The sequence below is a fragment of the Vipera berus genome, assembly GCF_964194415.1.
Source record: "Vipera berus genome assembly, chromosome: 2".
Taxonomy (NCBI): domain Eukaryota; kingdom Metazoa; phylum Chordata; class Lepidosauria; order Squamata; family Viperidae; genus Vipera; species Vipera berus.
The window spans coordinates 117,589,595-117,605,798 of NC_138203.1; the positions used below are offsets into that span (position 1 = coordinate 117,589,595).

The 16,204-nt window shown below is 40.4% G+C and overlaps 1 protein-coding gene across 2 annotated transcripts in view; it reads left to right on the top strand.

Moving 5' to 3' along the window:
• Positions 1–1,038: 1,038 nt before the first annotated feature.
• The window catches only part of SH2D3A (SH2 domain containing 3A), a 28,831-nt gene continuing 13,665 nt past the window's right edge, over positions 1,039–16,204 (top strand). The window contains exons 1-2 of one of the 2 annotated variants that reach the window (XM_081317207.1): positions 1,039–1,682; positions 9,277–9,405. In XM_081317207.1, the coding sequence (XP_081173333.1) occupies positions 9,298–9,405 (108 nt within the window). In that variant the 5' untranslated portion in view covers positions 1,039–1,682; positions 9,277–9,297. The remainder of the gene's footprint in view (positions 1,683–9,276; positions 9,406–16,204) is intronic. The other variant, XM_081317208.1, reaches the window with a different exon arrangement.

The following is a 16,204-nucleotide window of genomic DNA, read 5'->3' on the forward strand; positions in this document are numbered from 1 at the left end:
CTCCCATCTGGACCAGCCATAGACTTCTGAGAGGCCACAGGCAGGACATCAGCAGAACAGCACATCCTGATCCACCAAATGACATCATTAAGAACAGCCTTGCTGGTTCAAAAGGTGATGGTTATGAAAACATGGTTGGCTGATACTCTACTTTGACTGGACCCCTGGGGAACTTTTTTGGCTTTTTTCTGTGATGTACAAAGTTGATTCCCATGTCTTCCTCTTTTTGGACTATCAAGTCTTTTGCATTTTCTGTCTTGATCAGTTTTGGGATATGGGCTGTAGCAAATTTCCATTTACACTGAGAAGTCTAAAAGTATACTCTTTTTAAAAATTCCAATCAATTTAATAGATTTTTGTAATATTTCTAATCATTTTTGTTGAGCTTAGCATTGAATCATGTGATTCTTACAGATTTGATGGAAAATTTCCTTCTGATAGGGATGAACTGGAACAATGAACTGTGTGCCGACAATATACTACTCAGCACACAAAATCCCTTAGCATTGGCTGCAAATAAAACCAATTCCAAGCCTATTTTTAAAGCTGTAAATAGTTCACTCATTAAGGCATAAACTCTGAAGAACCCAATATGCGTTACTTCAGAGTAAGCCTCTGTACATTTCTGTCATCAGAACTATGGAAGAAAGCACCCGCTGGGATGTTGTATATATTTATATGAAAGCACTGCGATAAACAAACACACTTGTCTTCCTTGGAGAAGCCTCTCAGTGCTTAAGAAGGCTGAAAGTTATGCATATGAGTTCACTTTTCAAAAGTATTCCCATCCTTTTCCTCACAATGTAAAATTGGATTTGTCTGGAAAGAGCTGGAAATAAGAGAACCCCTATGAAATGGGCCGGATTGGAATGCAGTATTAATTTACCCTCAGGCCCGCTAATTTTGGTCTAAAACCATGAGAGTCTCAAGTAGATGGATTGCACTCAGATTTAGGTTGACTTGTCCTGATCATTTTTTTAGGCTACAGAAGAAGCCAAACACACCAGACGTCAGACCACATTAACGTGACAGTAACGTAAGAATGAATTTAGAAAACGCCTTCACACGGGTGGGGTAGAGCAGCCAGAGACTGTTTGCAATTCTCTCCGGAGGGAACGCTGAAAAGGCGCTGCCCTGAAGGGACTCAGCGCGGCTGCTACTGCCCCCCTCCAGGGCCGTACCGCGAGTTTTCCTCTCCCACTCGCGCACGTTTCCTTCACCCGAGGCGTGCGCAGCGCCGGCAGAAAGTTCAAATCGGCGGGTGAACGGCAGCCGCGCTTGGGGCGGGGTCGGTACCGATAGCGGAGGAATGCGCGAAGCGGGGAAGGGCGGGGATCCTGACTGGTGGTGAGCTGCGGATGGGAGGCAGGCAGGCAGGCAGGCAGGTTCCGCCCCAGCAGCGTGGCGGGTAATACCTCAAGGTAGCCGCGCTGGCTTAGTACGTTGAACGGAGGAGGATCTGGGTTTGCTTTCGCACCAGAGGGGATTAACGCTGGCTTGAGGTCGAGGACACGTGGGAGGCCCTTCCAACTTTGGTCCTGCCTCTCCTGGCGGGGCGGGCGGGGTTTGTTCTTCGGGCGCACCTTTTCCGCCGTCTTCTCTCGGCGGTTGCCCGCGGACCTGTCTCGCTGCCTTCTCTTTCGACATAATTTCCACATTTCCTCCTAACTCAGCGGAAAAAGGTACAGTACGCGCCTAGTTGTTATTCCTTAGGTGCAGGAGGTCTTATTCACCTGAACCTGCGTTTTCAGAATGGCTCTCCGGGGTTTAGACTGAGAATGCACGTATCCTCCCTTGAGTAAGGGAGAGCATTCCCACACCTGCTAGCCCTATTATGTGGCTTACGCCCCTTTTTTTGGCAACATTGCGTTCTTGGCATCTGGCGGATGCAGCTGCGTTAGATAGGAAAACGAGGGCTTCTGATGTATTGTTTTTGACATGTTTGGTTTAAATGTGTTTTTATTGCTATAACATGTTAGTAATCCAGAGAGTAATTGTATATAAATAAATGAGAAGTAGGCTATTCTTTGTTCGTGGTATGTATTCCCAAGTCAATATGGATGGGTGGAATTCTTAGCCTGAGTGAATATGATAAGGGCAAATATCAGACCTAAATAGGAAATAAATAATTCTGGGAAAAGGTTTGTTGAATGGCACCAGGCTAAAAATCACGATAGACTGTGAGTTCTAGTTCCGCCTTATCCATGAAAGCCAGCTGGGTGACCTTGGGCCAATCACTCTTTCTCAGCCCAACCCACCTCACAGGATGGTTGTGGGAAAAATAGGAAGAAGGAATATTGGCTATATTCACTGCCTTGAATTATTGGTTAAAATAACAAAGGTGGAATATAAATAAATGAAGATGGGAGTATCATTTTCAGATATTGGAGGGGGATTAATATATTCATTATCTCTCTATGAGATAGACTGTTCTTTCCCCATCTAGGTTTAAACACTGCAGCTTCAATTTCACATTGTTATTGTGAAGATTAAATATGGAGATTTGAAAAGAAATGTGGACTTAAGTATGTATTACAATAAATAAAGTTGATACTTGTAAATATATTTGAATGTATAGAAGTCAGTGTAAGTTTTGGGATTTGGAGATTGGCGCATACAAAGTATGCAATAAGGGCTTTAAAGCACAAGTCCTCCTCCTCCCTTTCTTCATCTTTGGCTGAGCAATCCTTCCTGTTAAATTACGGTATGTTTGACTTAGTCCTTTCATATGTAAAAAGTCAATGCCTTCCCCACAACTGCATTAGTCCTGGGCATGTATAGCTGAATTTTTGCCTGACCTCAGTCATAACCTCTGGGCAGGTTTTTATTTTATAGTGGCTCCTTCTTTCTAAGAAGCAAATTGGATGAGTTTGAATGAGGTTGTGGTCTGAATACAGAGGCTAGAAGCAGATTCTGGGGAAGGACTACCTCACTAGTCAGTTGGAAGATGATTCAGCTTAGTGAAATGACAGAGAGTGTGTGGAAACTTCACCCAAATCACTGCAATGCCTTGATTTAACTTTGGAGGAACTGAGTTCATTGCAAATCTGGGAAGTGTCTTTTCTTATGTTCCCACAGATTAATCAGATGAGAAAAATCATGCCAAGTTTAGAAAATGCCCTAGTATTCTTTGATGGATTTCTAAATATATACTGGATATATATTATGAATATCATTTTAAGAACCACTGTATGTGGACATTCTGCCCCTTTCTCAGAGAGATTAGATTAAAATTAAACTAAAAACAGATCATGCCAGATAAATCTTATTGCATTTGTTGACAAAATGACAAAATTAGTGGACCAGTGAAAGACTGTGGACATAGTATATTTAGACTTCAGTAGGACATTTGAGTAAGGGACGCGGTGGCTCAGTGGGTTAGGACGCTGAGCTTGTCGATCAGAAGGTCAGCAGTTTTGAGCGCCTGTTACTCGTCCCAGCTTCTGCCAACCTAGCAGTTCAAAAGCATGTAAAAATGCAAGTAGAAAAATAGGGACCACTACGGTGGGAAGGTAACAGCGTTCCGTGTGCCTTTGGCGTCTAGTCATGCCGGCCACATGACCATGGAGACGTCCTCGGACAAGTGCTGGCTCTTCAGCTTTGAAACGGAAATGAGCACCGGCCCCTAGAGTCGGAAACGACTAGCATGCATGTGCGGGGGAACCTTTACCTTTACCTTTAGGACATTTGAAAAAATACAGGTAGTCCTCAACTTACAACCACAATTGACCCCAAAATTTCTGTTGCCAAATGAGACATTTGTTAAATGAATTGTGCCCCATTTTATAACCTTTCTTGCCACAGTTGTTAAGTGAATCATTGCAGTTGTTAATAACATGGTTGTTAAGTGAATGTGGCTTCCCTATTGACTTTGCTTGTCAGAAGGTCACAAAAGGTGATTGCATGATCTCAGGGCACTGCAACCATCATAAATATGGATCAGTTGCCAAGAGTCCGTACTTTGATTACATGACCTTGGGGATGCTGCAACGGTTGTAAGTGTGAAAAATGGTCATAGGTCGCTTTTTTCATTGCTGTTGTAACTTTGGTCACTAAATGAACTGTTGCAAGTCGAAGACTACTTGTAGACCACAGCCTACTTGGTAAAATAGCAAAATATGGAATAGGCAGCATCCCACCAGATGGATTTGTAACTGGCTGATAAACCGTACTCAATGTGTAGTCCTCAACAGAACTACATAAACATGGAGGGAAGTAAGTAGTGGGGTACCCCAAGGTTCAGTTTTATGCCCAGTGCAGATAGTCCTCGACCTACAACCCCAATTGAGCCCAAAATTTATGTTGCTAAGTGAGACAGATGTTAAGTGAACTTTGTCCCATTTTACAATCTTTCCTGCCACAGTTGTTAAGTGAATCACTGCAGTTGTTAAATTAGTAACACCGCTGTTAAGTAAATCTGGCTTTCCCATTGACTTTGCTTGTCAGAAGATCTCAAATGGGGACCATGTGATCAGGTGGCCACAGGAATGCTGCAACTGTCGTAAGAGTAAAATACGATCATAAGTCACTATTTTCAGTGCCATTGTAATTTTGAATGGCCACTAAGTCGAGGACTATCTGTGCTCTTCAATAACTTCATAAATGATCTAGCTGAGAAGTGGAACTCATCAAGTGAGAGTGACATGATACTCAATTAGGGGTGACATTATAGCAGTCTTCCAGTGTTTAAGGAGCTGTCACAGAGAAGAGGGGCTGAACCTATTCTCCAAAGCAAGAAAAGAAGAAACAGAAGCTTAACAAATAGAGAAGCAACCTAGAATTAAGGAGAAATTTCCTGAGAGTTAGAACAATTAATCAGTGGAACAGCTTACCTCCAGAATTTGTGGGTGCTTCATCATTGGATGCTTTCAAGAAGAGATTGGAAAGCTATTTGTCTAGAATGGTATAGGATTATTTATTTATTTTATTTTATTTTAATTTCCATTTATATCCCGCCCTTCTCCGAAGATTCAGGGCGGCTTACAAGCTTAGCAGTAGGATCTCCTGCTTGAGCAGGAGGTTGGACTAGAAGAACTCCAAGTTCCCTTCCATCTCTGTTATTCTGTATTCTGTAAAATTGGGCTCTAAGAATGAATAGAGAAAGGGGACAGAAATTGGGAAAGACCAAGGAAGGAAGAATATACATTTCATTCAGCTCATACTTAGTTATAAATTCCCAATTTGTTTCTTCATTAGATTTCTATCTTGACTTTTTTTTTTTACAGGAACACAAGGTGGCTACCATGGTGGTCTCCATTTTATCTCTGTAAGCACATTTCTGTGGGGTAGAATGGGCTGAAAGAGTACAATTCTCTTGAAGCTATCAAGTGAATTTCTGAATTTCTGAATGAACTTTAACCTGAGTGTGTTCAGGGGGAAGATGAAAATGTTCATGGGGAAGACATACTTGAGAAGGAGTTTGGAAGACGTAAGGGCGATAGCATCAGGTGTTCTGTGAAGCAATTCCAAATGTGAGGAGCACCAAGAGAGGAAGAGTCAAGTCTTTCATGAGCAGCCAGAAGTTTGTTGATGGATGTGAGTGCAGAGCAAAAATTCCAGAGTAGAGACATAGCCGCAATTGAGCAATATATGGAATTTGTTTTTTCTTTGCCTTTAGGCAGTAAATCCTTTTTGAATCAAACACTTTTGAGAATGAGGGAGTCAAATGCTCAATAGACAAAAAAAAAGTGTTATCTTCTCTGGACTGCTGTTTCATGATGGAGAGAAACACACAAACATATCCAGGAGCCTGCTCTTCAAGATTCATCTACAGGGGCTAGGTTAGAAGAGAAACTCACTGGTTTCAAGAGAACATTATTTCAATTATATATTTTAGCAAAATAACTATTTTAAATATAGGATCTCCTGCTTGATCAAGAAGATGGACTAGATTAGAAGACCTGCAAGGTCCCTTCCAACTCTGTTTTTCTGTATTTTGTAAGTGCTTCTCAGGAAGAGATAAATATGGCTTGAAACAATGTATGTGTGTGTTTGTCATCGCTCCCTAAATGGTGCTGCTTCTAAGGGTTGAGATCATTTAAATCCTGTAGTTATGTCTTTTCTACATATTTGTTGATTTTGCTCTTACGTTGGGAACAAGGTTCAAACCTGGGGAAGAGAGTCACATAAAGCATTTCCTTTCTATTAGAAGATCCTGCTTCCCCCCTCCCCCCCACATCATTTATTTGACACTGTTTCCTCCTCTGCTAAGTGTTTAGCTTGAATCTTGTCATAGCCTTTCCAGTTCTTTTCAAAAGGAACAATTTTCCATTGGTTGTTCAGAAGCACATGCTGGGTGGCAGACTGGAGGCTGATAGAGGGGGTTATCCCCCCCCCTGCAAAGTGGTAAATGTTCCTGAAATACTTAAAGGACACTTCTGGAGCTGGTGTTTTTTTCTGCAAGAAGACAAACAGCACCTGTTGTTTATTTTTAATATTTTACCCCTCCCCTGTTAGAAAGCAGCTTATTTTCTGAATTCAATTTATGTTCTCTAAGGAAATATTTAGATTTAATTGTTGGGTTTCTGTGGACTTTTGAACCTGTTGAGAGAGTTAAAGTATGTTGTCCTCTGGTATAAGTTATTTTTTCCCCCTGAACTCAGGAAAAATAGATTTCTCTCAACTCGGACAGAAGCTAGCTTTGTACCAGGCTGGTTATCCATGAGGTAGTAATATTACCAACTCGCTTGTACCCCTTTTCTTGGAATAATATTTTTCAGCTTTTTCATTTGCTATTTTTGAAAGGAATGTTTCTTCTTTGTGTGCACACCTAGCGTGAAGCAAATTGAAGATGAAATGTAATTTATCCTTGAATGTTGGTGAAAATAACTATATTAGTAGCTAGCTGGAATGTTCTGATATGTTTGGAAAACTCTAAAAAAAAGATTCCTTTAGATTCCTTTAATAGCTCAGCTTTTAATAGAATTACTTTATTTTTTAGAATCCTCTGAAAATGGGGCTGTTGATGATGGTAATACACTTTAAGATGGGAGACAACTTTACTAAAAAATCTCGACTGGCTTGTTTAGAAAGGAAAATTTGTAGCATATTAGTATTTATTTATGTACATAAAAAGTGCAACTTGGAAACTGAATGGCTTTATTTTCCATGTCTTTCCCCCACTGTTAATTGTTAATTTTGTCCTAGGTGGGTAGTATTAACTTGTCTCTGCAAGGCAAGACCTATAATGCTGCTCAAGCAACAGCATGGTGGCAATCCAGGAACTCACTTCTATATTCTAAACTCTGAATGTGCTGCACAATTGAACACACAACATCATGATCCAGAAGTTACACTGCCACTTTCCCTGATGCATTAAAGTGATTCAGGAAGGTCTATATAGCTTGCATATGCCAGCAGCTTGTATGCCATACAAGATAAGTGACACTCTGCTCACTTTCAGAGCAGTAAGTACAGTGTCAACCTTGTAAGAAAGTGACAGTAAACATCATCAGAGGTCAATTATGAGGACAATTTGGAAATAAACCTCCATTTAGTTATCAATGACATACACTCACAGATACAGAACCTTTATTACGGTATACACATTAGAAAACTACAATATTACATTACTTTTTGACATACCGGTAATCATTCAAATTGAGGCACTTGTCATAACGTCTTACAAGGTTTGAAATTCCTTAGTAGTAGTCGCTCGGCACCAAATCTGGGCTGTAGGGTGTGTGATCAAAAACATCCCAACGGGACTGCTTCAAAAGTTCTTGGGTGCGTCTAGTGGTGTGCGGGTGAGCATTATCGTGAACCAATACCACACCAGAAGTGCCATGGAAAATCCCGCCAAATGTGAAAATGCCAAAGGAGAACTGCTAGTGAAGTTCATGGAACGTGGTTCGACCAACAGTTCAGAAGTCTACTGTGAAATGTTACGAAAACTCACACAAGCCATCTATAACAAGCATTGGGGCCTGCTGACTTCCAGTGTTGGAAATTGGAAATGAAAGATTGAGACGAGATTGAAGTCACTTTAAAGATTAACACACAAATAAAGCAGCATGATCAGTCTGCATGAATCCTTCTATTTATTTTTTATCAAAACCCCATGTTATCTCAATCTGATTAGTTGTAATTCATTCTGAATCCAGGACCCTCTAGCCCAGGGGTAGGCAACCTTGGCTCTTTTATGATTGCTAACTCAGGAATTCTGGGAGTTGAAGTTCAAGAGTCATAAAGAGCCAAGGTTGCCTACCCCTGCTCTAGCCAGTGGTGGGATTCAGCCAGTTCACACCACTTCAACAGAACTGGTAGTTAATTTTTTGTTGTCCAGGCCCAAAATGGACCTCCGGAAGCGTCATCCACACAGAGAACTGGTTGTTTACAGATTTGAGTCCCACCTCTGCCTCTAGCCCTGCATTTCACCTTCTTGTGGCTATCTGTGCCCTGTTCTGGCCTTGTTACCACAGGATAAGATCCCCAATTTGATGTGATGCTGCTTTTGTGGGATTTGCTTGTGTTTGAATTGGATTTGGGGTAATGTGTGCCCTGCTGTTGCATGTTGTGTGGAGGGTTTTGCTTCTCCTCTCCTCTCCTCCCCTCCCCTCCCCTTCCTGGTACCTTTTCAGGGTCTTGTACCATGTGGCCAGAAATTCTAGGACTAGTGATCCTGAGGTATCTGCGGGGCACAGACTGGGAAAAACTGCTCCATTTGCTTTCTGGCTTTTTAAAATGGATATTGCCTCCAAAGGTATTTGAAATGCCTCATTTATGCTTGCAGCATTTATGGGTATTTTTCCTGAGGTGAACATTCCTTCTGCTATTTTTTACTCTGATAATAATCCCTTGAGGTTGAGTAGACCAGGGGTGGCACTTCAAGGCCATTTAATGAATTTCATAACTGCAGAAATTTAAGCCCCATTTCTTCAACTAGTACACCATGATGGCTTCAACTGAGTCAAACTGCACCAGCAGCTCTTTCCAGGAATCTGTTCCGTTTGTGTCATGTGATTGCTTAAGAATCCTTTGCCCATCCAAGGAAAATTGAGATATAGGGCAGAGGTCCCCAACCTTTTGGGCACCAGGAACCGGTTACATGGAGAAAGGTTTTTCCGTGGACCAGAGGGGGCATGGTTCTGTGTGCTGCCTGCATCCCGTGGATGGGGTTTTTCTTGTTTGTGCAGCCTGGTTGCTGGCATGATGTGGCCTGGTACCAGTCCATGGACTGGGGGTTGGGGACCCCTGATATAGGGGATTCTTCTCTGCTTTTTTGAGCTTGTTGGGGATATAGCCAGTGATGTTTACAAGCTCTCCTGATTTTTCTAGGAGATTTAATTCTTGAAGAACATGGAATTGGTCAATGAGAGACTAAGAAAGGAGCTGGAGGAAGAGTTGAAACTTGGTACTGAACAGTTGTGCAGCCATGCATGGTACCATGGTTGCCTGCCACGGAAGGTAAGGAAGCAAAAATATGTTACTTGATTAGCTAGTTGTCATACAGTCAGTGAAAAACAGTATAAATAAAAATGTAATTACAGAGGCAAAGGGCAAATTGAGACAAATCAACCCTTTTAAAAGAAGAGGCCAAATTATCAGTTATGCAGGATGGAAAGAAAAAGGAAAATTAAGGGTTTATATAAATATCCTTTTATACTGTGGTTCCTAGAAGCTAACATTTATTGCATTTGTTTAAATTCTGTTCTTAGAAATATCACTATTATTCCCATGGAGATCTCCATAAATTCGTTTCTGCCTTTTCTTTTGTTAGTTTAGTCATAAATAATTTCATCACTTTTTTAGTTCATTTAACTTTGCTGAAGGCTTTTTACTTAGCCATTTTTACCCATTTCCAGAACAAATATTTCTTTCTGTGAACATTGCTCTGTATTTTTCTTTGTAAAAGTAACCTTAATTGTTCCTTCCTTTGTTTGATTACTTCTTTTTCTCTTTATGTATGTTATATAATATCTTTTTGTCAACTTTGTTTTTTACAACACTTCATCATTCCACCAAGCATCCTTGGTGGGAGTGGGGAGGACAAATTTCAGTAATATTTTCTTGATCTATGTCAGGAGTGTCAAACTCAATTTCATTGAGGGCCGCATCAGCATTGCAGTTGCCCTCAGGGGGCCGGGTGGGTATGGCCAGGGTGGGCGTGGCCTACTGGGTGGGTGTGGCTAGAGTGCTTATGGCCTACTGGGTGGGTATGGCCAACTCTACATCGTTTGCATCAAGGGTGCCTATGGGGGCCTGGGCAGGAGTGGGACAGATCTGAGGGTCTCTGGCAGGAGGAGGGTCTCTGGGCCAGGGCCAAGGCAGTGGGGGCTGTTCCCTCACTGTTTCACATGAAACCACTTTGCGGGCCGGATCCGGCCCCTGGGCCTTGTGTTTGACATGTCTGATCTATGTAGTCTTGTAAATTGTAGAATTCTGCTAGGAGCACTAATTTGGAGAAAGTAATAGTACTTGTAGTGCCTTTGCCACACTATGAAGAACTGCCTTTAGTAAGATTGACATAATAATCTTTGCCTGTTATCTGACTTTGGGCAAATGGGGCTTTTAATAGGGAACAACCATTGTTAGCTTTCCTGTCCTTTATAGGAAGTGAAGTTTTCAGAATAAAGGCATTTGACTGCTGGTAATTAAAGGGAGAAAAAGGAATGTTTCAAAGAGAGGTCTAGCTTGAAATTTCTCTTAAGAAAAAGTATCCAGGTAGAATTATTTTAAAGAAGGAATGAAGATTAGGCAGTTGTGATAGATATAGTTTGTTTCCATGGCTACTAACCGAATCAAATCTTTACTATAGTCATATAGTTTAGTTTTATCAACTGTAATAGTTAATACTTAACCATAAAGAATTACATGCATCTTTTTCTATATGGAGGGGAAGAGAAGAAACACTTGAAGGAAAACAGAATTTGGATGGAGGATGGATGGATAGGGTAAAAAGAGGAAGGTCAGGATCAATTTGATTAGGAGGTATTTTTTCACAGTTCCTAGTAAAGGGGAAAACAATTGGAGTCTTTGCTCGGGAACAGTATTTTTGCTAAGGGAAACGTTATTTTTTCTTAAGTGCATACAGTTTGTTCTCTCAATCATTAGACATCAAAAACTATATTTTCTTGCATGTTAACTTCATTTGGGACAGGTCCTTGTGTAACATAAGATAATAGAGCCTCCATATTCAGAATTTTCTGTCATAGTGCCAAACAAGAAAGCAAAACATAAGATTTCCTGGTTTATCCAGGGACGATAGACCCAATCATTAAAGCAGCTGTCGGCTTCTACCCATGAAAAAGTTACTCCTGCACCAGGAAGTCTCTCTTGCTTATTTCCCTTGGCATCTGACATAGAAAACAGAGACTAGGAGTGGAAGATGGCCAAGGGAGAGGACTGGAGGCATGAGGTGGGGATGACAGACGTCACATTGCTATAACATTGTCAGCAAAATATATATTTCATCAACAGAATATAATCTTTTAAAATTTTTTTATTGATTTTTCTAATTTTAGATCTAAATATTTAAAAAGCAATGTGGTAGCTGAGTTAATCAATAATTCAATAACATACAAGTATCTTTAGTGCAAGTCTCAAACTACCACATTAAATATTTCCTCTTTTCCCCTTAGTATTTACTGTCTCATGTTTAAACTAATACAAATCTTGTCCATCATTAAAAGCTTAAAGAGCAATAAAGCCCCAGGCGAGGATTTTTTACCAGCAGAATTATTTAAGAAATTTCCCAACTGGTGAGGCCCTGTATTAGCAGGTCTTTTTACACACATAAATAACACCTGCCATATACCAGATGGGTGGAAGATGGCAACAGTTATCCCCATATATAAAAAAGGGAATAAAAAGGATCCTAGTAATTACAGGCCCATCAGCCTGATTGACATTGTAGCAAAAATATATGCTAGGTACCTTTTGAACAGAATTGAAATCTGGGTAGAGGAAAACAACATCCTCACAGAAGAACAAGCAGGTTTTAGACAAAATAGATCTACTATTGATAACTGCTTTGTCTTGAACCATCTAATTGCCAAATATGCCTATAAGAGGAGACCCCTGTTTGCTGCTTTTATAGACCTTACAGCAGCATTTGATATGGTAAATAGAGACATACTATGGAGTAAATTGACATCTCTTAAAATAGAACCCAGACTCCTGGCTCTGATTAAAGCCCTTTACACAAGTACCTGTTTGAGGGTGCGGTATGGGGTTAATGGGGCCCTGACTAACAGGATTCACACAAATAAAGGGATAAGGCAAGGATGTATCCTGGCCCCATTATTATTTAATTTATACATCAATGACTTGCCAGGGTTAATGAAAGATACCATGGTACACATGCCAATGATCCTAAATACTTACTGTAACAGCTTGCTTTATGCTGATGATATGATTTTATTATCATACTCACAAGTAGGATTACGTAGGCTATTAAGAAGATTCATCTCTTATTGCCAGGATAACTCCCTAATCATTAGCAAATCTAAATTGAAAATAATGGTGTTTGGAAGAAACCATCAGAGACATCAGTGGCAATTAGATGGTGAACCAATTGAGCAGGTTAATACCTTTATATATTTGGGAGTAACTTTTTCCAAGACTGGATCTTGGGCCTGCCATCATCAACAGAGTACATTTAGAGCAAAAGCCCGTTTGAATTTATTGCTCAAACTAAAGAACCATAGTTACCCAGGGTCCCTAGCTCCATTACTCAAGGTTTATAAGGCTAAGGTTACCACAATGCTCTTGTATGGAGCAGAAATTTGGGGTCTTTACTCAACCACAGTCCTAGAACAAACACAGTCCCAGCATTTGAGATGTATTTTGGGTGTAGATCCAAGAACATCTGCTGCAGCAGTTAGAGCTGAATTGGGAATTCATACAATTCAGGCATTATCTAAAATTAGAGCTTATAACTACTGGTGCAAAGTTAATGAAATGGAGACTGATAGACTCCCCAAATTATGCCTATTAGAGCAAATAAAACTACAATCACAAATCTCCTGGATCACCAAACTAACATATTTTGTAAGAAGCTGTGGCCTTCCTGTCTCTTGCGTAACAGGAGAACAATCTAAAAAAAGAGTTGCCCAAAGAATTAAGGATATAGAAGCACAAACTGATATAGGTATCCTTAGTAAGGTGGGTAACTTGAAATGGCTGAGTAAATACAAATGTACTTTTCAAGTGGACAGTTATTCGAAGTTACATCTCCCAAAACATCTTAGGGAGATATTTACGAGAGCGAGATTCGAACAGCTTGACACAATGGTCAGATATGGGAGATTTCATGCTATACCGTACAATGAGCATCTCTGCATTTGCGGAGCGGCAGAGGTAGAGGACCTGGCTCACATCCTATTTGACTGTTGTCTGTATAAGAGGGTGAGAGACAGGTATCTTGGTCTATATACCAAACGAATGACCCATTGGGATCCCCACATCAAAATAACTTACCTTATGTCCGGTCAGAACTTGAAAATAACATTTAACGTAGCACAGTACTTAAACAAAATGATCCGGTTAAGATCTGCATATGTGGGACTGATTGGGGTAGATTGCCAGGGCAACTCCGAAATATAATGTTATCATATTTTATCTATATCTTAAATTATTGTACATTATTACAATTTCATTTTAGATTGTATTTTATTACTATTTTATCTTAAATTGTATTTTATTTTAATTCCATTTTAAATTGTATTTTATCAAATTCCATTTTAAATTGTATTTTATCAAATTCCATTTTAAATTGTATTTTATCAAATTCCATTTTGTATTGCTTTTATCAAGTTTTGGTGACGGTTTGTTGCTGGAACTTTGCACTTTGATATGGCCCAAGGGCTAATCAATAAAGTTGTTGTTGTTAATACAAACCTTATTATATCAATTAAATAAAAATAGCTTTCTTACATTTATCAATAATTTTTAGTTTATACATATCCTGGTTATTTTAACATTCAATCTTTATAGACAATCAATGTCCTAATTGTTGTTGTTGTTGTTAGTTGCGAAGTCGTGTCCGACCCATCGCGACCCTATGGACAACGTTCCTCCAGGCCTTCCTGTCCTCTACCATCTTCTGGAGTCCATTTAAGCTCACACCTACTGCTTCAGTGACTCCATCCAGCCACCTCATTCTCTGTCGTCCCCTTCTTCTATTGCCCTCAATCTTTCCCAGCATTAGGCTCTTCTCCAGTGAGTCCTTCTTTCTCATTAGATGGCCAAAGTATTTGAGTTTTAGCTTCAGGATCTGGCCTTCTAAAGAGCAGTCAGGGTTGATCTCCTCTAGGACTGACCGGTTTGATCGCCTTGCAGTCCAAGGGACTCGCAGGAGTCTTCTCCAGCACCATAGTTCAAAGGCTTCAATTCTTTGGCGCTCAGCCTTTCTTATGGTCCAGCTTTCACTGCCATACATTGCAACTGGGAAGACCATAGCCTTGACTATACGCACTTTTGTTGACAGGGTGATGTCTCTGCTTTTTAGTGTGCTGTCTAGATTTGCCATGGCTTTCCTCCCCAGGAGCAAGTGTCTTTTAATTTCTTGGCTACAGTCCCCATCTGCAGTGATCTTGGAGCCCAGGAAAATAAAATCTGTCACTACCTCCATTTCTTCCCCATCTATTTGCCAGGAATTGAGAGGGCCAGATGCCATGATCTTGGTTTTCTTAATGTTTAGTTTCAACCCAAGTTTTGCACTCTCCTTCTTCACTCGCAACAAGAGGCTCTTTAGTTCTTCTTCACTTTCTGCCATGTCCTAATTAGTTTTTCCCAATTTTTAGTTTCCTATTAATATTTAAATTTAACATTTAATATTTATAATTTCCAAGTTTTAAGTAACCAAAGTTCCCTTTATCACAATTCATCACAAAATCTAATGTTCAGGATACACATCATCTATTTGAAAATATTCTATTTCTCACCATCTTACATCGACTAATTAATAATACAGTATAACATTCTTATTTTCTATTAATTTCTAAATATCTTAAATTTAGTAACCAAAATTTCTCTTATTTCAACATTAAATACTTCCTATTTTTCTTAATGTCTACTATCTCATATTTAAGCTTATAGTTTTTATTATAACAGCTAAGTAGAACTGTATTTATTACATTTATCAATAAATTTTAGCTTATACCGTATATACTTGAGTATAAGCCGACTCGAGTATAAGCCGAGACCCCCAATTTCACCCCCAAAAACTGGGAAAAGTTGTTGACTCGAGTATAAGCCGATCCGCCGTTCTGCATGCCTCGGAGGCTGGATCCGCGCTCTGCAAGCCTCTGGGATCCTGGGAGGCCTAATGCAAGCACCAGCCCGCCTGCCTCAGGTCTCCCCCACCCCCAGATACTGGGCTTCAGCACAGCTGGCTGTCTTGTCAAAGAGAAACATCTGGGAAGGAAAACCCTGTCTTACCTCTTTCCCAATTCTGCCTCTGCCCTTCCTCCTACCAAGGTGTTCTGGGACTAGTTCCCTAGCCTTTTGGAGCTTTTGGTGTTCGCCCATCAGCTGTCTACGGGGAGGCAACAAAGCTGCCTCTCTAGGCTTTGAGAAAAGGCCCCTTGCACAAAAGGCAGCTTCAGGACGAGCTTCCAAAAACCCTTTCCTTCCTTAACGCCCTCCCCACCTTCCCCCAGAAAGCCATATTTCTTTTTTTTTTTATTGAAAATTTTTATTGAAGTTACAATATTATCCCCTCCCCAACCCACCCCAGAACCCCTCCCCCTCCCCCATATTTCTTCAATAACAAAAACATAAAAAGCTGGTTGGGATGTACTCGCTGATTCCCCCCCCCCCTTTTTTTAGATGCTAAAACTAAACTCTCCCTCTGCCTTCCAACCAATATCCCTTTTTAAAATCTTACCTTGGCTCCAGATGGAAGAGTAGAGGAACTAAGCTAGTAAGGAGAGAATTTTTTTCTGCAACTTTTTACTCCTGAAGTAGTAGTAGTAGTAATAGTAGTAGTAGGAATAATAATAATAAATCCCTAAAAGTTGTGCCAGAAAATGGAGGACGCTGGGTCTTTGCAAGTTTTAGCTGTCTGTCAGACTGCCTGAAAAGGGCGGCCTTCAGGCAGCCAGGCGGACAGCTAAAGCTTGCAAAGACCCAGCGTCCTCCATTTTCTGGCATAACCTTCGGAGATTACTTTAAAAAAAAAACAAAAAAAACCTTCAGAGGAAAAACAGCTGCAGAAACATTTTGTCTCCTTGCTGGCTTGGTTCATCTACTCTTCAGCCAG